The sequence below is a fragment of the Dendrobates tinctorius genome, unplaced genomic scaffold (genome assembly GCF_039654945.1).
Source record: "Dendrobates tinctorius isolate UK_male_01 unplaced genomic scaffold, ASM3965494v1 ptg000103l, whole genome shotgun sequence".
Classification (NCBI taxonomy): domain Eukaryota; kingdom Metazoa; phylum Chordata; class Amphibia; order Anura; family Dendrobatidae; genus Dendrobates; species Dendrobates tinctorius.
In genome coordinates, this window is record NW_027361771.1 from 772,662 (window position 1) to 794,772 (window position 22,111).

General features: G+C 44.7%; 1 protein-coding gene across 1 annotated transcript in view; it reads left to right on the top strand.

Moving 5' to 3' along the window:
* Positions 1 to 22,111, top strand: part of SRP68 (signal recognition particle 68) — a 69,417-nt gene that overhangs the window by 32,720 nt on the left and 14,586 nt on the right. Inside the window, exons 5-8 of the mRNA XM_073587902.1 lie at positions 2,360 to 2,442; positions 2,523 to 2,632; positions 2,727 to 2,809; positions 5,399 to 5,539. Of these exons, the coding sequence (XP_073444003.1) occupies positions 2,360 to 2,442; positions 2,523 to 2,632; positions 2,727 to 2,809; positions 5,399 to 5,539 (417 nt within the window). The remainder of the gene's footprint in view (positions 1 to 2,359; positions 2,443 to 2,522; positions 2,633 to 2,726; positions 2,810 to 5,398; positions 5,540 to 22,111) is intronic.

Sequence of the window (22,111 nt, forward strand, 5' to 3'; positions counted from 1 at the left end):
GGAGATTTTTGTGTACTCACCGTAAAATCTCTTTCTCTTAGCCTTTAATTGGGGGACACAGCTCCCACCCTGTTGGCCTTACGGGCCGTTGTTTCCTGTTGAGTTCTCATATTGTTCTTTGAGCTCGTACATAGTAGCCTTCTTACAGGCATGGTTATGTTATTTGGTTACGTTCCTCCTTATGCTTTGGCACAAAACTGGAGAAGGCTGACGCCGTCCAGGGGTGTATACTGCAGAGGAGGAGCCAAAGTTAATCTTTTTCAGATTATGCATAGTGTCGCCTCCTAGTGGACAGCAGCATAACACCCAAGGTTCTGTGTCCCCCAATTAAAGGCTAAGAGAAAGAGATTTTACGGTGAGTACACAAAAATCTCCTTTTTTATTGCAGCAGCAAATAAGGGGTATTTATGGGGCAGCATTAACCCTTGTGGAGTAGCATATGGGGGGTATTTATGGGGCAGCATTAACCCTTGTAGAGCAGCATAGGGGGGGTATTTATGGTGCAGCATTAACCCTTGTGCAGCAGCATATGGGGGTATTTATGGAGCATCTTCTTGGGTCAGCATTAACCCTTGTGCAGCAGCATATGGAGAGGTTTTATCTATGGAGCATCTTCTTGGACCACCATTTAACCCTAGGCTTAAACGCGAGTCAATAAGTTTTCCCTGTTTATTGTGGCAAAATTAGGGGGGTCGGCTTATACACGAGGATATAATGTATCTACCCTTTTCAGAGAGAAGTTAAGGCAAATTGATTGAAAGCTGGTCAGTCTATGGAGTGGATTATTTTGTTAAAGGAGACCCTGACCAGTGCTTCAGCTGCAAATATCTGAATATTTCACCACTTCAAGGATTGTATTTAGAGACAATCTCTGCAAAAAGAATTATCACTGAAGCAGAGAGGAGATTATACGTTTTGGAAAAGCCCATATATGTCCCACTAATGTGTGGTCGGACGTTAGAGGATTTTGGAGCAAAGTCCAGGTTAATCCAGAGACTAGACAATTGGAGATCAGTTTTCTGGAATATTTAGCTCTGTCCCAGATGAAGAATGTTTGTGTGGTGGAATAAGGGAGAGTGAACAATGGCTTGGCGGAGGGAGTCTATTGGAAGAGGAGGGGAGCAAATGTGGAGTTTTAGAAAGACCCATAATTGCCTATCAGACAAGGCATGTAAGATGGACAATTGAGATTTAAAAACCACATAATAGTATTTTCTTATGCTTCCTGTGCATAGGTGCTGTTTCATCCACGTGATTGTGACAGAATTGTGCAAAGATTTTGAATTTTTTACCCTTACCAGTTTCACCTATTTCTGGCAAATTGGACATATCTGAGGTGGGACTGGGTTTGAGGCCTTAGATTTTTTAATTAATGATGAGATACGGTGTTCCTTACATCACAAACTTTACTCCAGTCCCTGCCTGTAGTAAGATTTATGACAAGGGGCACACCACTTTTCAGATTTGCACACCTCTTAATGAATCAGGAGCATTGTATCGCTCCCCCTTCTGATGGTTAAAATGGGGCTGAGAGACAACTCCGACTGTCCAAGATGTGGGGGGTCTGATGCCGGAATCCTTCATATGATGTGAAAATGTCCCAGGCTATCCACATTCTGGGTTAGTGTCATTAACAGAATAGAAGGGGCTTACGGATGTGTTATACCCAAAGACCCACTGGTCTGCATACTGGGATATGTGGAGGAAATAGGAATAGTTAATAGTGCAAAACTGGCTATAGCCAGACTACTATATGTAGCAAGGAAACTGATTGCGAGGTACTGGATCAGGGAAGAACCTCCTTCTGGGAGAGAATTTGTGAAACAGGTGACTTATATCATTCAGCTGGAGGAGAGGATATATGTTAAAAGAGGCAATTGTAAAACCTATGAGAAGTTGTGGAACCCCTGGCTACAATACGATACAGTTAACTGACGGGAATGTGCTACATAGTACAACGTTGGTGTTGTGGATAGACCCTTAATACCCGAACATAGGTACATTTCTGTTTTGTATGGTTTGATCGACAATATAGGTAAAGAGAATGACTAATGGTAAATTATGGTGTAAGAGGAATCATATGGAGAAATGTTATATATGCTGTCCACATGGTAGGGAGAGGGGGGAATAGGGATGTTCAATCTATTGTTTATGAAAGATTTACTGCTTATATTGTATTTTGAATTCTGACTAATAAAAGCCTATTTGATCAAAAAAAAAAATGAATCAGGAGCATCTTACTTTATAACTGCCCCTCATCAAGACCGGTGTTGAGGGGGCGTGATGGAAAATAGGAAACATTGTCATTGTTAATGATAAAACTTTGGATATGTCTGAGGTTTCTTTTCTTCATTTGCAGGCCTACAGTGCATATCTTAATGGCATGCTGCAGTTTGAGCTACAACGGTGGCAACAGGCCATGAAAGCCTTCAACAAGTGCAAGTGAGTAACGTTGGGGGTCTGAATGGCATCTTTCTGGTAACACTAATAAATTTCATCTTATTTTTTTGTGTTCTTCACAGAACCATCTATGAGAAATTGGCCAGTGCTTTCACAGAGGAGCAGTCTGTGCTGTACAACCAAAGAGTAGATGAGATATCGCCAAACATCCGCTATTGTGCCTACAACATTGGTAAGTGTAGGAAGCCTCACCGTATCACACACAGGGTGGGATGTGAGAGGCATTAAATCAATTATGACTAACATGATGATCTTAAATGTTTTAGGGGATAAGACAGCTATGAATGAGTTAATGCAAATGAGGCTCCGAGGTGGAGGTGCGGAAGGACTGCTGGCAGAGAAACTGGAGGTGTGTTTTTTGTTTTTGGTTTTTTTTTTTGTATTTTTTTAAGGTCTCTAATAAAGGAAATATTTTATGCATTTTCTTTCACAACACATTGTTAGAAGTCTTTTATTAAAGGGGTTTCCAGGACTTGTATATTAATGACTTCTCCTCAGGCTAGCTAGGTCATCAGTATCTTATCTGCAGGGTTCCGATAACTGGCACCACAACTGATCAGCAGTTGACATTGTTCACTTCATCTGGATGTACAGAGCCAGAACAGCACAGTTCAGACAGCACTTAATCTAGCAACTGATCAGTGGTGTACCTGGTGTCAGATTTCCACCAATTGGATATTGATTACCTAGGTTCTGGACAAACCCTTTAAATTAGATTAAATGTAAAAAAAAAAAAAAAAACTTAGAATAGATTCCAATAGCTGTCAGGTCAGTGGTTTCCTCTTTAAATTGGACTAGAATGACAACTTGAGTGAGATTTCGTGCTGTGAGAACGACATTCATTTTATTTTCAGTAATAGGTTTCTGGCTGCTCCCAATATGCTTTTACTCATTTGCAGACATGTTTTATTTGGATTGTTTGAGGAATACACAGCAAAATGGTGACGTGTGTGTGTTGCCATCTGAGGATCAGTAAAGTATCCACTTTTTTCACATTTAATTTGAGTGCTGCCCATTTTTTTTATATATATATATATATATATATATATATATATATATATATATATATATATATGTGTGTGTGTATATATACATACATATACACACACACTGCTCAAAAAAATAAAGGGAACACTTAAACAGCACGATATAGCTCCAAGTCAATTACACTTCTGTGAAATCAACCTGTCCAGTTATGAAGCAACGCCGATTGTGAATCAATTTTTCCTGCTGTTGTGCAAATGGAACAGAAAAAAAGGTAGAAATGATCGCCAATTAGGGAGACACCCCCTATAAAGGAGTGGTTCTGCAGGTGGGGACCACAGACCATTTCCTTTTTCCTCATCCTTTTTGGCTGTTTCTTTGGTCACTTTTTCATTTTGTCATTGCACTCATCCTTGGAGGTACTGTACAGTAGCATGAGGCAGTGTCTACAACCCACAGAAGTTGCTCAGGTAGTGTAGCTTATCCAGGATGGCACATTAATGCAAGCTGTGACAAGAAGGGTAGCTTTGTCTGTCAGCGTAGTGTCCAGAGGATGGATGCGCTACCAGGAGACAGGCCAGTACACCAGGAGACGTGGAGGGGCCATAGGGCAACAACCCAGCATCAGGACCACTACCTCCGTTTTTGTGCAAGGAGGAACAGAAGGAGCACTGCCAGAGCCTTGCAAAATGACCTCCAGCAGCTGTGGAGACACATACATAATCTAAGAGCACGCCCAAGATACTCAGAGAACACCCGAGCATGCTCAGGAAAACTTGAGTAACGAGCACACTCGCTCATCAATAATAACGGCTGCTTTGGCCAACACTCAAGAGAAAACTGCTAGCCAAACCATCGATCGGCCAACAGCCATCTAATGTGTTTGGTGTTGGGGGGGCTTTACTCATGTTAGGTGAGAACTATGAAGGAGGTGACACAATGTAGTTTGGTTTTAAGATGAAACTTGATTAGATTCACTGGACCTTTCTGTATCCGGGTATAATGTATATTGATCAAGACTGGAGCTGTAGAAGGGAAGCAAGGACTGTATCTTGTGGCACCAAGTAAAATGGAGGTTGTGTAAGATTGGAAAACAACAGTGTGTCCTAAATGTTGTTGTGCCATACATTTGATGTCTACTGAGCAGAGTATCTGGAATTGGAAGGAATGATCTACTGTCAAAGGCAGTGGATTGATCAAGAAGGATTAATGGGTTGTTCTCCAACCCATAGGTCATCAGCATCTGTTGTGATGAAGGTTGGTTGCTATTGTATCTATCCTGCGTAAGGCTGGGATCATACTACGTGGTAACGCAGTCCGTTAACGCTGCCATTAACCCCTATTATTGGTGCACATCGCTAATGCATGCCATAATCTGCATGCACTAGCGATGTGCCGTCATTCTGTGACGGAGCCTCGGACGAGGGCTGCAGGGTCTGAGGCTCCGTCACCGCTAGCGCAGATAAAGCTATGCGTTGAACGGGCTGCCTTAACGCAGTATGAACCTGGCCTTAGACTGAGGGTACAAGAGGAGTGATTTCCTTTATTGCTGTTACTAGATTGTACTATTCACACATGTATTAGGTTATAGATAAATGTCAGGATGTGTAGAGAGTTGAGGCTAAGCTTTTTTGTCAGGTCACTTTTCAGTAATGCTCCTCTAATGTCTGTTGTACACGTAGAACTCTGAAAAATTGAAAATCACAAACCATTGGCTGCAATGCCACATATGACAATAATCGTTTGAGGAATTGCATGTCCAACCAAGGAAATTCCTGCAACAGAGCACTTTGTGTTTGAACTGTGGCTATTCAATTATATAACAGTGACCTAGAGCAATGAATGACTTACCGTGTTCCCTGAGTGTCCTGTTTATGTATGGCAAAATGGAAAATGACAATACATTTGACTGAGTGATCCTGTATTGATGTCTCTTCATACTATTGTTTTACAGGCACTTATCTCACAGACAAGGGCCAAACAAGCTGCTACCATGAGTGAGGTGGAATGGCGAGAGCGCACTATTCCTGTGAAAATTGATAAAGTGCGAATTTTCCTCCTTGGACTGGCAGACACAGAAGCTGCAATTTCACAGGTAAGGACAACAGATGACACTAGAGAAATAGCAAAAGAGGTTTTTTTTGGTACTCTCCGTACAATCTCTTAGTCGGAGCCTTAATTGGGGGACACAAGTAGCTATGGGTGTATGCTGCTGTTGCTAGGAAGCTGACACTTGGCAACAAAAAGTTGGCTCCTCCTCAACAACGTACAACCACCGACGGGTGCAAAGCTCATCAGTTAGTGAAAAAGCAATAGGAGAAGCAACAAATACTATATACAGGCCCAACATGGGCACAAATCGGGGAGGGAGCTATGTGCCCCAATGAAGGCTCCAATAAAGAGATTTTATGTCGTGTACAAAAACCTTCTTTATCGTTTCATTGGGGGACACAGGTAACCATGGGGCATCCTAAAGCAGTCCCAAGTTGGGGAACAGAATAAACATGCCCAGGTCGGGCAACGGATAACTGCCGCTTGCAGCCTCTTTCTACCTAGACCAGCATCAGCCGAGGCATAGGTATGTACCCTGTAGAATCTTGCAAATATATGAAGGGATAACCACGATGCCTCCTTGCAGATTTGGGTTGCAGAGGCCTGGTGGTGAACGGCCCATGAAGCCACTGCATGGCTAGAGTAAGCCTTTACTCCCAAAGAGGTGGTCTATCCTTAACTCCATAAGCCTCCAGTATAGCTGAGTGGATCCAGCGAGCAATAGATTTGGAAGAAGGGAGTACCTTATGATGTCCCTCGGGAATGACAATTTATCTGACCATCTGAAGCATGCTGTCCTTGAGAAATAGAGATGTAAGGCTCTGACTAGGTCCAGCTTGTGGAGAGACATTTCCAGGGGATGGGCAAAAGATTGGCAGAAGGAAGGACAATATCCTCGTTTATATGCAATGGGGAGACTGCCTTGGGAAGGAATGAAGGAACTGTTCGTTGGACCACTTTGTCCTGGTGGAGAATGAGGAAAGGAGAGCGGCAAGAGAGCTGCTAATTCTGAGATGCGTCTGATGGAATTGATCGCAACCTTCCAAGAGAGAGAGGAGGTCACAATGTCCCGCATTGTTTCGAATGGACGTCTTTGAAAAACCCTCAAAACTAGGTTACGGTCCCATGGGTCCACAAGGAGTCGATATGGTGGTGCTATGCAAGCAATTCCCTAAAGGAAGGTCTTGATCTGGGGACGAGAGGCCAAATTCTGTTGAAACAGAATTGAGAGCGCGGAGACCTGGCCCTTGAGGGTACTAAGAGACAACCCGGACTCTAACCCTAATTGTAAGTGCCAGGATTGATGGAAGGTAAAAAGGCATAGGAGCTGTGTGGCTGTCTTCACACCAGCGAAAGAAGGCCTTCCAGATCCGATAATAAATGCGTGAGGACAAGGGTTTCCTTGCCTTGATCATGATCTGTGTAACCTGGGCAGAGAAGCCTGTCTCCCTCAAAACTGCGGCTTTAATGGTCAAGCCATTAAATTGAGACCAAGAATTCTGGTGGAAGAGGGGACTCTGAGAGAAAGTAGGTCTGGTTGGTCCGGGAGTTTCCAGGGTACATCTGTGATTAGGTTGACTAACTATGCATACCAAGCTTTTCTTGGCCAGTCTGGAGTCACTAGAGTGACTGGAACTCCTTCCTCTTTGATCTTGTTGACAAGTTTGGGGTCACCGGCGGAATAGGTGGAAAAAGGTACAGAGGGTGAAACTGAGACCATTGAATGACCATGGCATTGTAGCCGACCGCCAGGGGGTCTCGAGACTTGACCACGAAACGAGAGATCTTGTGATTCATCCGAGAAGCCATCAGATCGACATCTGCAGTACCCCACCTCTGACAGATCTGTTCGAGCACAGAGTGGTTGATTGACCACTCGCCCGAGGAGAGGCCTTACGTCTTAGAAAGTCGGCGGCTCAGTTGTCCACGCCTGGAATGTGCGCCCCTGATATCTCAGGCATGTATCGCTCGGCCCAAGCCAAAATCCTTGAGACATCTACCATGACAAACTTGCTGTCCTGCCCTGATGATTGGATTGAATGCAAACTAGTCGGCCAAAAGGGAGAGGTAGATGGCTCTGCTCTCCAGGCGGGAAGGAGGTTTCCTTAGAGTTCCAGCGACTCTGGACTGTGGACCGTCGTGACAACCTGCCACTGTAGAAGGAGGAATGATCTCCCGTGCCGAATAGAGGAAGAAAGACTCCACCATGCCAGTTGGAGAGGACAGGTATGGAATTGTGCAAAAGGGATGGCTTCCATCCCGGCAATCCTCTTTCCTAGTAGTCTCGTGCAAAGTCGAAGAGAGCAGGGGATGGGCATCTTAGTTAACGAATCCTCAGTTGGAGTACTGATACCTTCTCTGGGAGAATGACTCTGGTGCGGGTGGTGTCGAGCAGCATGGCTGGGAAAACTAGGTGCTGGGTCTGGATCAGAGGCTGCTTCGCCATGTTGATTACCCAACGTAGGTGGCTAAGAATGTCTAGGGTTATCTGGAGACTTTAGCAACAGTCTTTTAAAGACCGAGCCTTGATCAGGAGGTTGTCGAGATAGGGGATGATTACTATCCCCTTGAAGCGAAGAATGGCCATGACGGTCAACATGACTTTCGTAAACACTCTGGGAGCTGAGGCCAGTCCGAAGGGGAGCGCTGTGAACTAGTAGTGGGCCCCCTGGACCACAAAGCGAGGAAACCTCTGATGGGCAACGCAAATTAGAATGTGGTGAAATACATCCTGGATGTCCACTGAGCAGAGGAATTCCTTGGGTTTCGTGGAGGCAATCGCAGAGGGATTTCATCATGAAGAGACAGAGGAGCACACATCAGTTTAGGAGCTTGAGATCCAGGATCGGGCTGGTCTGCATATGTCCTCCCTTAAGCTCTGCCTAATCTCTGCCCACTTCCGCATGCGTCCTGCGTTGTCCTGTGTACCTATCTTTAACATTGAGGGATTCTACCCATTTGCTCAGGAAATCAGATTAGAAAGGCTATAAGATATCCAACTGTTAACTACCCAGGAACCGCTTTTCCGGTTGCTGCCACTGTTTAGTAAATATTCCCTCAAATTCCTTGTGGTTGGAAAACACCAAGGGGAAGGTGTTTTGCCTTTTTGAATGAAACGGTGATCAGGAGGAGGACACCTATCTTCCTCAATATTGAGGGTCTGATTGATGGCATATATGAGGCTATGTCAGGATTGGAGTCTGACTCTGAAGCAAGATTGGACCCTGGGGCCACCTCAGAAGAGGATAAGTGGGATACTGGGAGCATCCTGGAGGTTGGGGAAGGGGAACCAGATGAGGAACTGTGGAGTGCCTGCTTATTGGTTCTTATCCGTGATCTGCCATGCTGAGGGTGGCAGTTGGGTGCCTGCGTTTTATCCTAAGAAACGGTCGAACCACTGCTGGTGGCTGAAATATTAGTTAAACGACCTAGGACTTTTACCAGGGACTGGGACACCTTGGTTAGGTCAGCTACCAATTGAGAATAGCAACAGCCCACTAGGATTGTGGGAGGGGGTGTGCTCTTATCCCAGGTGGCAGGGGCTCCTGTGAGGACTGCATGGTGGGAGGGCTGCAATTTTGGCAGAAGGCCGAGCCGGACCTGTTACCTTCTTTTTTGCAGAAGGCTCAGGCGTGGTGAATGATAGTGGGGTATAGGCGGGAGTGAGACTCCCTGGGTCAGTGCACATGTAGTAGCCTGGGTCGAGGACCTGCTGGTGAGGAGGGCTAAGTCTAGGAGAAAAAAGAAACGGCCTACCCGGTTTTGGAAGGAGAATCTTCGTCTGATAGGAAGAAGACCGATCATGCAAAAGCGTTGCTGTAGAGATGCGACTGGAGCTGCAATAACGCCGGGGCCAGAAAAAGACGTGCTGAAAGCCTGCGCTGTGAAAACAAATGCTCTCCTAGGAGGGAAAGTGTGCGAGTGAGCCCTTGTGCTTTGATTGGATGGTGCACATGAGGGGGGCGTGTTTAGAGGGAATGGAGGCCTCAACAAGCCAGGGACTAAATTTTCAAACCTAGATTCGGGCGCTCCGTGAAACCACAGTGGAGGGAGGAGGAGACCTGGGCCTTTTTATATTCTACTGATGCCCTCCGCCGCCTTGAAGAGGGACTGCGGGGGAAAAAAATGAGTACATGTGCTACCGAGGTCCCGACTCCCTCTTCTCAATCCCAGAGGATGGCATCAGGAGCCACCAGGTGAGGAGGGGGTCACTGGAAAATTAGTCCTCCTTCCCACACCATCATGGTCCCAGATGGTGTAGACCCTGAATGAAGTGGGCAGATCACTGAGGAGTGACAACCGTCTTCTTCCCAGCACCGCTCTGAGGAGAGGAGAGAGATGGGTGGGTGGGGAACAGGCAATGACCGTCTTCCATGAGCCTCCCTGAGACACTCTTGAAGTGTTAGGGGATAAGGTCCTGCCTAGCAGACCAGAGTGTTACACCCTGTTGCCCTGAAAAAAAGAATCTGAAAAACAGGGGGAAAAGATTAATAACACACATCAAGGTGACCTAAGGAAGAAACGGATCTGAGAATTGTTCCGGGTCCACCACCTACTGACACTAAGCTAAAACTGATGAGATTTGTGACAGTTGGTGGGTGTACCTTGCTGAGGAGGAGCTAACTGTTTATTACATAGTGTCAGCCTCCTAGCGACAGCAGCATACACCCATGGTTACCGGTGTCCCCCAATAAAGCAATGAAGAAATATATTTATAATTGTGACTGACCATTTTTAAAAAGAAACAGCAAAAGGGAAGCAATGGTTTGTACTAACTACACAACTCCTGGTAAATTATTGTTCTGTTCATAACAGAGTAAAGATTTATCTTTTATCAGTTTCTTAGAAGCAAAGTGGCAATTAATATGGTAGTCTGTAAAATGGCTCTTTGTCGATGTCTATCACATTCTGTGCATTAATCCCCTGGACCTGATAATGTTTCTGATGTCTAATGTTTATAGCACTGTTCCCCAGCCTGTTCCAAAACTACAACTCCCATCATGACCTGATTAGTTGGACACTGTCAGTGCATGATGGGACATTCCTTTCCTATATCTTATAAAACATATGACTATCATAAACAGGTCTACTTACAGTAGAGTCCAGCTATTATATAACTATGGCTCAGCATGGAGTGACAGCCGAAAGAGTCAGAGTTGTTGTCAAGTATGACTATTATTTCCCTCATCTGCTGTCTGGGGAGACTCCAGACACCTTCATACCATACACTCATATATACTCTTTTTTTCAAATACCCTCATACACCAATGGTTGTCTGGGCCCATTTGAAATCAGCTCTTTCAGAAAACAGTGTGTATGGCTACCTTAATAGTAGCTTCATCGCTGGCATTTTTGTTCATTACATGAATTCATATTTGAAAAGCCAGCATGTTACATTCCATTTATGGCTGCACTGGAAATGTATAGCAAATTTAAGAAATGATGCACACTCTGGTAGGTGAGGTGCTGGCTGAACCTGAGTCAAGTCCAGAAAATAATCATACAAGGAAAACAGCCGCACTCAAAATATACCACAGACATACCACCACAGACGGCGCCTGCCCTGCAAATACTTTAAGCCCCAGCTGGGACTTCTATTCACTCTGCTTTGATTCACTCCTGACTCATCTTAAGGGGCCTTTACACATAGCGATATCGCTAAAGCATCACCGATTTTGTGACGCAGCAGTATTGCTAGCGATATCGCTATGTGTGATACTTACCTCCGACCGGCTCCCCCGCTGTCTGTCGCTGATCGCACAGCTCCATTTCTCGTCGGGCGCTTCCTGCTGGCGCCGATGAGCAACGCGTGGAAGCGGGCGGGGGGACGTCACGATCGCCGCGTCTGAAAGGTAAGCAACGGCCACTGCTACATCGCTGTGAGATCTGCCTGTGTGGCAGCTCACTAGCGACCATTTAGCGATGCACCAGCGATCCTGACCGGGTCGTATCGTGGTCAGGATCGCTGGTGCATCGCTAAATGTAAAGGGGCCTTTAGCCATACTTTTGCCTAAGTAAGGTTTGATAAAGATTCGTAATCGGGTCGAAACGTTACCTCATTATCTCGTCATGATACCTTTCTGTGGTGAATTTAATAAATGTTTTCACTTGCATTCAAGAAAATCACTATTTTGAGTGCGGCTGTTTTCCTTGTATGATTATGCACTGGAAATGTATGGCTGAACACTGCTTCCCTTAGTGATTACTTGCGGTAAGACAAGCTGGTCTGACATCCCTTTCCGACATGTCCAATTTCCGCTTTTTGTGTTTCCATTTTTTCCTCTCAATCTTTCAGGAGCCATAACGTTTTTATTTTTCGGTCTACAAAAATGTATGAGGGCTTGTTTTTTGCGGGACGAGTTGTACTTTTGATTGGCATTATTTCATTTTACCATACAGTGTTCTGGAAAACAGAAAAAAAATTCCAAGTGCATTAAAATTGAAAAAGTATGATAGTTTTTGGCAGTTGTCCTTATGGCAGATATTGTGTGGTACTGTGTTACAAATGAACTTTCAATATGATTCTTCTCATCAGTATGATTATGATACCAAACTTGTCCAGTTTTTTTTTTTTTATATATTTTAATGACTTAAAAAAAAAAAAACTGAAGTTTTGACAGAAAAAAAAATAAAAATTCTGAGACCTAGAGCACTTTCAATTTTTTAGTCAATAGAGCTGTGTGAGGGCCAGATAGTTGTTTTTTTTTTTGTTTTTTTTTGTCACTTTGGTATAAATATCACATTATTATCACCTTTTATTTTTCAATGCGCTTGTCTCAGAGTTCAGTATTAAACACTGTGTGCACAGAAATGAATGAGCCTGCGGCCGGCAAAATACAACTGTCAGCCCAAGCAAGGAATCTGTCGGGGCTGGATAAAAGGTCATTTAGGGCCGTAAACGGCCTATGGGCCTGAGGTTCCCTGCTAGTGATTCCAAGGGATCCTCCCTTGTTTTCACCATCAGATCAGAGTGAGGAGTCTCATCCGGGGGGATGAGGTTGCGATGGTTCTGGTCACTTGGATAGAAGTGCATCGGACAGAAGACACTCTAAGATAGGACCTGTTTTTATGGCTTATGAAGGATTTTTGTTTCTCTCACCATCTGCAGAGCCCAGCGCTAACCCAGTCCCAGTAAGTTTCCTGTCATTGGTATATCTTTTCTCTTTGGTGCAGGTTGTATTTCTTTATCCTTATAGTCTTCCTTCTCCCCTCTCTTTCAGTGGGACATGGATCTTGCACCAAAAAGTAGAGTTAGGCTAAGTGCACACGTACCGGAACTCTCGCGGAAATTACCGCGAGAATTCCGGAATTCCAGTCCGCGGGAAAATCGCATTTTAAATTCCCGCGATTTTCCCGCGGAAAAACTAGCATTTTGCAAGCGTAATTAGCTTGCAGGATGCTAGCGTTTTCCAAGCGATCTGTAGCATCGCTTGGAGAACTGATTGACAGGTTGGTTACACTCGTCAAACATAGTGTTTGGTGAGTGTGACCAACTTTTTACTACTGAGGCCGCCTATGCAGCATCAGTAGTAAAAGATAGAATGTAAAAAAAATAAACGGTGTGAGGCTGGTTTCACATTTGCGTTTTTTTTTCGTGGTATTTTAGCGCTAAATAGCGCATGCGTTTTTTTTTCCTATACTTTGCATGGGATGCGCTTATGTGCGCATACACATGCGTTTGTACGCGTTTTTCCGCGCATGCGTTTTTTTGCGGTATGCGCTCGGGCGCACAAAATGCATCCTTTTGCATTTTTTGGGCGTCCGACTTGCCTCAAAAAAACGCATGCGCGCGCAATGCGTTTTTTTACAGCAAGACACCCATTATAAGTCTATGGGTGCGCATATGTGCGCATTGGCATGCTTATGTATGCGTTTTTTTGCACATGCGTTTTTTTTGTTAACCATGGAATTTAGGGGTTTGGGTTAGAGTTAGGGTTAGTTAAGGGGGTTTAGGGTCAGGGTTAGGGTCAGGGTTAGTTAGGGTTTAGGGTTTGGGTTAGGGTTAAGTATGGTTTGGTTAAGGGTTAGGGTCAGGGATAGGGTCAGGGTTAGGGTCAGGGTTAGTAAAGTCATGGTTTGGGTTAGTGTGAGGGGGCACCTAATATTTGGAAAAAACGCAAACGCGGTAAAAACGCATAAAAACGCTGCGTTTTTTTCATGCATGCTCATAAAAATGCTTGAAAAAAACGCAGCAGTTGTATGCTTTTGTATGCGTTTTTTCAATGCGTTTTTTTGCGGGAAAAACGCGCTGCAAAAAAAAGCAAGTGTGAAATTAGCCTTATTCTTACCCTCCGACGTCCCGCGCATCCGTTCCCAGTAATCCTTTGCGAAAATGCCCGCGATGACGTCAATTCTCGCGGGATCGCGACGTCTCGCGAATGACCGCGAGAACGGACGTCATCGCGAGCATTTTCGCAAAGGACTACTGGGAACGAGAGTGTGAAGAGAAGCGGGAAGGCTGCGCGGGACGTCGGAGGATGAGAATAACAATATTTTTTATTTTAAATTCTTTTTTTAACAGGGATATGGTACCCAAAGCCCGGAGGACAGTCTCCTCTCCTCCGGACCATGGGTACCATCTGCAATTGTTCTGCTTACTTTCCGCATGGTGTGCACAGCCACATGCGGGAAATAAGCGGAACAATGCATTCCTATGGGTGCGGGATCGCCGCGATTCCGCAAATTAATGAGCATGCTGCGGTTTTTACCGCGAAGCGATTCCGCCGCTGTAAAAACCGCAGCATTAGCACAGCATTGCGGAATCCCATAGGAATGCATGGGATGCTTATTTTTCGCATTTTCGCGGTTAAAACCGCCGCGGAAACGCGAAAAAAACGCCACGTGTGAACTCAGCCTTAAAGTGGCAAGCCGTAAATGTGCAATTTGTGCCAGAAAGCTTTCATCCTCCCATAGGAAACTACTTTGCCAGCGATACACTGACAAGATCGTTAAAGAGTAACAGCCTTCCTTAAAGGGAATCTGTCAGCAGGTTTTTACTACCTCATCAGAGAGCAGCCTAATGTAGGCAAAGAGAAGCTGAATCCAACGATGTATCACTTTGTTTACTGGGTGCAGTCATTCTGATACTGTCAGAGCTTTTAGATTTAGCAATGAAGCAGAGCTGAGAAGATGTCCCTGCCAACACCAGGCTCTCTGTGAACAAAGTCCATAGACAGTGAGCTTAGTATTTCTGGAGGGGGAGTTTCAGACCAGGGCACACAGACAAGCTAGTCACAGTAATAAGCTACTGCTGCTATAGCAATCATTTTGGAGCTTGATTAGAGAAGCATCTCTGAAATTTGTATTTTAACCCCTACCTCATGCTGCATTTACAGTGCCTTGGGAAAGTATTCGGCCCCTTGGAACTTTTCAACCTTTTCCCACATATGCTTCAAACAAAGATACCAAATGTAAATTTTTGGTGAAGAATCAACAACAAGTGGGACACAATTGTGAAGTTGAACAAAATTTATTGGTTATTTTAAATTTTGGGGGAAATTCAAAAACTGAAAAGTCGGGCGTGCTGTATTTGGCTCCATCCATCTTCCCATCAATTTTAACCATCTTCCCTGTCCCTGCTGAAGAAAAGCAGGCCCAAACCATGATGCTGCCACCACCATGTTTGACAGTGGGGATGGTGTGTTCAGGGTGATGAGCTGTATTGCCTTTATAAAAATAAATATTATTATTATTATGCCAAACATATCGTGCCAAAACGTTCGATTTTGGTTTCATCTGACCAGAGCACCTTCTTCCACATGTTTAGTGTGTCTCCCAGGTGGCTTGTTGCAAAGTTTAAACGACACTTTTTATGGATATCTTTGAGAAATGGCTTTCTTCTTGCCACTCTTCCATAAAGGCCAGATTTGTACGACTGATTGTTGTCCTATGGACAGACTGTCCCACCTCAGCTGTAGATCTCTGCAGTTCATCCAGAGTGATTATAGGCCTCTTGGCTGCATCTCTGATCAGTCTTCTCCTTGTTTGAGATGAAAGTTTAGAGGGACGGCCGGGTCTTGGTAGATTTGCAGTGGTATGATACTCCTTCCATTTCAATATGATCGCTTGCACAGTGCTCCTTGGGATGTTTAAAGTTTTGGAAATAATTTTGTATCCAAATCCGGCTTTAAACTTCTCCACAACAGTATCACGAACCTGCCTGTTGTGTTGCTTGGTCTTCATGATGCTCTCTGTGCTTCAAACAGAACCCTGAGACTATCACAGAGCAGGTGCATTTATACGGAGACTTTGATTACACACAGGTGGATTATACTGTATTTATCATCATTAGTCATTTAGGACAACATTGGATCATTCAGAGATCCAAAATGAACTGAGTGAGCTTGCTGCACTGAAAGTAAAGGGGCCAAATAATATTGCACGCCCCACTTTTCAGTTTTGTATTTCCACAAAAATTTAAAATAACCAATAAATTTCGTTCAACTTCACAATTGTGTCCCCCTTGTTGATTCTTCACCCAAAATTTACATTTGGTATCTTTATGTTTGAAGCATGATATGTGGGAAAAGGTTGAAAAGTTCCAGGGGGCCGAATACTTTCGCAAGGCACTGTAGATTATATAGCAAAAACCTGCTGACAGATTCCCTTCAGTGGAAGAGATCAATCCTCATTCCGGGCTCCTACGGATGAGGAGGAGGGGGGGGGGGGGGGGGAGAAAAAGTAGTCTAGAAGAGGACTCTGACTCTGAGAGATCGTATGTCTGAACCCTCTGACAATAACAGTGGATGCCAGCAAAAGAGGATATGGAGCTATGATCTGCAAAACTTCTTTCCATGGGATTTGGACATAAAAAAAAAATCGACCATTGATCCGCCAACTTCAGGGAGCTTAATGCAGTAGAGAAAGCCTAGAGGTCGGCAACATCCATAGTACAGGGCACAAATGTAAAGGTTTATTACAACAACATGAACACGTTCGCTCATCTCAGGAGAGCACGAAGTACAAAAATCTAAAGCCAGTCTCAACAACAATTTTGGGTAGAGGAACATCTCTTTCAGTTCTCCACATTAAAGGCTCCACCAATGTGTAAGCCAACTTTCTGAGCAGGAAAGATGCACAAATGGAGTCTAGATTTGGGGACTTTCCAAATGATTACCAAAAGTTGGGCCGTCCAGAAGTAGACCTATTTGTAGGTAGATAGGCACATTTTGGTCTAGCCAAGGACATTACAGAAGATGAGGACCGAGAGTATCAGAACCAGCTTCTTATTACCTCTCTGGCCAAAGATGAAATGGTCTGCTACTTGAAACTTTTCAAAGTTAAAATGTCTTCTGATACTCCCACCAGTCAGCAACCCTCTTCACCAGGGTCCAATCTACCATCCAGATACCGGGAACCTGTGTCTGGCTGCTTTATTTCTGAGTTTGCGATCCTAAAAGTTAGGGGCCTCTCTCGGATAAAGTCATATGGTATAAATATAGAAATGGCCCTTGGCAAAAAAAAAAAAATGGCCCCTGCCTTAGATACATGAAGAGGGGTCCTTCACTATCTTCAATGATTAGAATCCTGGAGGAAGGATCAGGATCTTTTGTTCAGCTTTACAGTCAAAACAAAGGGAAGAAGACATCAAAATGTACCATTGCCAACTGGCTTGAGAAAGCAATTTACTAAACATATCGAAACCAGACTCTCTTGCCCGCAGAAAAATTTACAACTCACTCCACTAGGGCTGTATCTGTCTCCTCTACTGAAAGGGAAAGCGCTTCCAATCTGCAGAGCTGCTCCCTGGTCCTTTGTCCATGCCTTCTTTAAACATTTATAGACTAGACTTTGTCCATGAAAGATTTGGCCTTTGAGAGAAATGTTCTCCCGACTTTTGTCCCTCCCTAACATTATTCATTGGTATTTCACCTTTGGTCCTGTCATGGAGGGTGATTAGAGAAAATAGAAACCGAAGTACAGGCAAGTCAAACTCTAAGAACCCCCCACCCCCCCTTCTGTTTTTTTTTTTTTTCTTGTATTTTTTCAACCCAGTGTTAAATATACCTTGATGGTCACTTAGAAGAACACTGAAGAGAGGCTGTGGGAGGGACTACTAGACCTTTGTGTTTCCTATCTATATTAGGGTGGGGAGTCATCCTCCTATAGTGCGGTCATGGAGGGTTCTTAGAATTAAGCCCCCGACACACATAGCGAGATCGGTGAAGTGTCACCGATTTTGTGACGCAACAGCGACCTCGCCAGCGATCTCGCTACATGTGACCCACCGCGGCGACCGGCCCCCCCTACTGGATATCGCTGATTGCTCGAATGTCCTGGGTCATTTTTTCATCATTGGTGTCCCGCTGGCCAGCACGAATCGCTGTGTTTGACCCGATGAGCGACCTCGTTGGCGAACTCAGGGACGCAGGTTGGAATCGTTCAGAAAAGTTGCTGTGTGACAAGGTGCCAACGACCAAGGATCGCTGGATGGTTGCTTTGTCGCTGAAGAGATCTGCCTGTTTGGCAGCTTACTAGCGACACACCAGCAATCTTACCAGGTCGTATCGTTGTCGGGATCGCTGGTGCGTCGCGAAGTGAAACGGGACCCTTAGACTTGACTTTTTTTCTTTTTATTATTTTTTAATGGGGAAAAGAGGGTTGCATAGTTACATTGGTTGAAAAAAAAAGACTTTGGTCCATCAAGGTCAATCTTTCTCCACCAATTATACATTTTGTCACTAATATATCTATAACGCACAATATCATCCATCCATTTTTAAAAGCTTGATATGAACTTACGTTTTTTTTTTTTTTTTATAGTTTTCATATTTTTTTAAAAACTTTTTCTACCTTTTTCTATCCGTCGGAGTCCCGCAAGGTTCAGTCCTAGGGCCCCTGCTCTTCTCCGTTTACACCTTCGGCCTCGGACAGCTCATAGAATCTCATGGCTTTCAGTATCATCTCTATGCTGATGACACACAGATCTACATCTCTGGACCAGATATCACCTCCCTACTAAACAGAATCCCTCAATATCTGTCTGCTATTTCATCCTTCTCCGTTAGATTTCTAAAACTTAATATGGACAAAACAGAATTAATCATCTTTCGCCCATATCACGTGACCCCCCCCAACAGACCTATCCATTAAAGTAAACAGCTGCCCACTCTCTCCAGTCCCACAAGCTTGCTGCCTCGGGGTTATCCTTGACACTGATCTCTCCTTCAAACCACATATCCAAGCCCTTTCCGCTTCCTGCCGACTTCAACTCCAAAATATTTCACGGATCCGTACATTCCTCAACCAAGAATCTGCAAAAACCCTAGTCCATGCCCTCATCTCCTGCCTTGACTACTGCAACCTCCTGCTCTGTGGCCTCCCCTCTAACTCTCTCGCACCCCTCCAATCTATTCTTAACGCTGCTGCCCGGCTAATCCACCTGTCCCCCCCGCTATTCCCCGGCCTCTCCCCTCTGTCAATCCCTGCACTGGCTCCCCATTACCCAAAGACTCCAGTTCAAAACCCTAACCATGACATACAAAGCCATCCACAACCTGAGTCCTCCGTACATCTGTGACCTAGTCTCCCGGTACTTACCTGCACGAAACCTCCAATCCTCACAAGATCTCCTTCTGTACTCCCCTCTTATCTCCTCTTCCCACAATCGCATACAAGATTTCTCCCCTCTACTCTGGAACTCTCTACCACAACATATCAGACTCTCGCCTACCATGGAAACCTTCAAAAAGAACTTGAAGACCTACCTCTTCCGACAAGCCTACAACTTCCACCAAACCGCTGCACGACCAGCTCTACCCTCGCCTACTGTATCCTCACCCATCCCGTTGTAGATTGTGAGCCCTCGCGGGCAGGGTCCGCTCTCATCCTGTACCAGTCGTGACTTGCATTGTTTAAGATTACTGTACTTGTATGTATTATGTATACCCCTCCTCACATGTAAAGCGCCATTGAATAAATGGCGCTATAATAATAATACCTTTTTCTACCTTTACTGTATTTGTTAGTCCCCTTAAGGAACCAGCAACATGGATGGTCACTAGATGTGTAATGAATCCCAGACAAAATGGTTGAGCATTGCTTGCAAGTGGTTAATATACATTTTATTTCTGTCTATATATTGTAGCCTCCTGAATACTGTGACATCCTTAAAGACTCACAACCACTACGTTAAATAAAATGTCTTGCATAAATCTACTTTTCTACTTTTTCAGACTCCTTAATGGTTTTCTAGCACTCAGCTGCATATTCGCCCATGTGCAATCACAGTAATCATTGCAGAGCGGACCCCGGTTTGTTTACTGACTTGACCATGGCCCCATAGCAGAATAACATAAAATAAAGCAAACATACGATTTAAATAGAAGCACTTTCAGGTCCGTAGCACAATCCATTAACTGTGGAATGCGGCCACTCTTGCATGTTCACTTTTATGAATTAATATCTTCCTGTCTGCTCTGAACAATTCATTACATAGAAGTGCACACATTACGGAAAAGTATAAATCCACTTCAGTACCATAATTCTTTTTTTTTACCTTAGATGGAGGATATATTTTTATAGCTGAGAGCATTAATGACACTCCTGTCTATAAAGTTCACAAGTGGATGTATACAATCCTGCGCAATCAATGAGATTGTACAGGAGTCGAAGCATGAGTAGTAATCATAAGTTTTAGGTTTTTGGATTATATTGCCTAGCGTTAATTTCCTACAGTGGCGTTTACGTAGCTTGATCCTTGTGAGGTATGCAGCGATTGCAGTGCGGCGATGGATTACCATGGTACTGTAGGGTCCTGCTGAAGGCCCCGGTCGCCATTATCTTATCTTGCTAGTTCTGTGGTTCTGATATTACTTCATAGGAGATCAAATTATCAATTGCCAAAAATTAAAAAAGGAAACAAATTCAAAAGTGAAACCATGCATCATTCATTAATATAAGTGCAACCAGAGGGGCCGTATTGATTATACAGGGGTCTGTCTTGTGTCCATTTTTTAGAACAGAACAAAATACTGGCCTCTTTTCCATTAAAAAATGGACACAAAAGTGGATCTCAGATGTACCCTTTGATAATCATTGGGGTCCTCTGCTTCCTTTTGCAAAATTGATGCTTTGGCTGACTTTTACACGTTAATTCCGTGTCTGTTTTGAACAAACAAAATGTGCTAACAGACTAGCTTTGCTTATATAACGCTAACATATTTTGGACTCAAAATCTAAATGTCTCGCCGGGTCCCGCTCTGCCTGCTCCTGCTCCCTGTGTCTCCCCCCAACTCCCCGCTCACCATTCCCGGTGCCGCACTGTGCTCCCAGCCTCCCGTCCTGCAGCCCGGGGAATCCAGCGTGGGGTCTCCTCTTCTTCCTGCTTCCGTCCAGCTCCAGCCCCGGGAATGCGCCTTAGGCCACGGTCGCGCGCTCCCCCTCTTCTTAACCCCTTCTGCACCTTCACTAAGGAGCGATCTCCAATCAAGTGCCAGCACGAGGTGTATCAGGCGGCTCCTCCTTCATGGAGGCGCCTGATTATCGGGTGCCTACCGTATGGTACTCTGGCCCCGTCTGGTCGCTCCTGACTCCTGTCGCTCCTGACTCCTGTCGCTCCTGACCCTCTGCCTTGTTGGTCTCATCCGCACCTGAGCCGCCCCTCTTGGTATCAGCTGTCGCGGTATCCGACTCCTTCGGGCCTGCACCTAACGGTCCCTGTATAGGGGTCGGCACCACCTGGCCAGCTCGCCCCAGGGATCCCGGTACCGTGACCCAGAGGGTCCACTCTTGCTACTCTTTACACTAAATTCCCTATCAGTATCCCCATGCAAAGAACATACAGACTCCTTGCAGCTATTGTCCTTGGTGGGATATGAACTCAGGACCCCAGCACTGCAACCACTGAGACACCATATGGCACTTAGCCTACCAGTCATAGAATGGTAGAGTTGGAAGGGACCTCCTGGGCCATCTGGTCCAACCCCCTGCTCAAAGCAGGATTCACCAAATCATCCCAGACAGATGTCTGTCCAGCCTCTGAAGACTTCCATTGAAGGAGAACTCACCACCTCTCGTGGCAGCCTGTTCCACTCATTGATCACCCTCAATATCAAACAGTTTTTTTCTAATATCTGTTCTGTATCTTCTCCCTTTCAGTTTCATCCCATTGCTTCTAGTCTTTCCTTGTGCAAATGAGAATAAAGATGATCCTTCTACAATGTGACAGCCCTTGAGATATTTGTAGACAGCTATTAAGTCTCCTCTCAGTCTTCTCTTTTGCAAGCTAAACATTCCCAAATCATGCAACCTTTCCTCATAAGACAGGGTTTGCAGACCGGTCACCTTTCTGGTCGCTCTTTTCTGAACTTGCTCCAGTTTGTTGATGTCTTTTTTAAAATGTGGCGCCCACAACTGGACACAGTATTCCAGATGAGGTCTGACCAAAGAGGAGTAGAGGGCAATAATGACTTCACGTGATCTAGACTGTATGCTTCTGTTTATACATCCTAGAATTGCATTTGCCTTTTTTAATACTATAAGAGAATGAGTAGTAATGGAGGGAGAAGAGTTAATCCCTGACAGCAGTATTTAACACGCAATGGCAATGGGCGCCTCATACCATGTGCCTATCGGCGTGCCCGTGACTTGATCGCGAGGCACCGATGAGTTACCA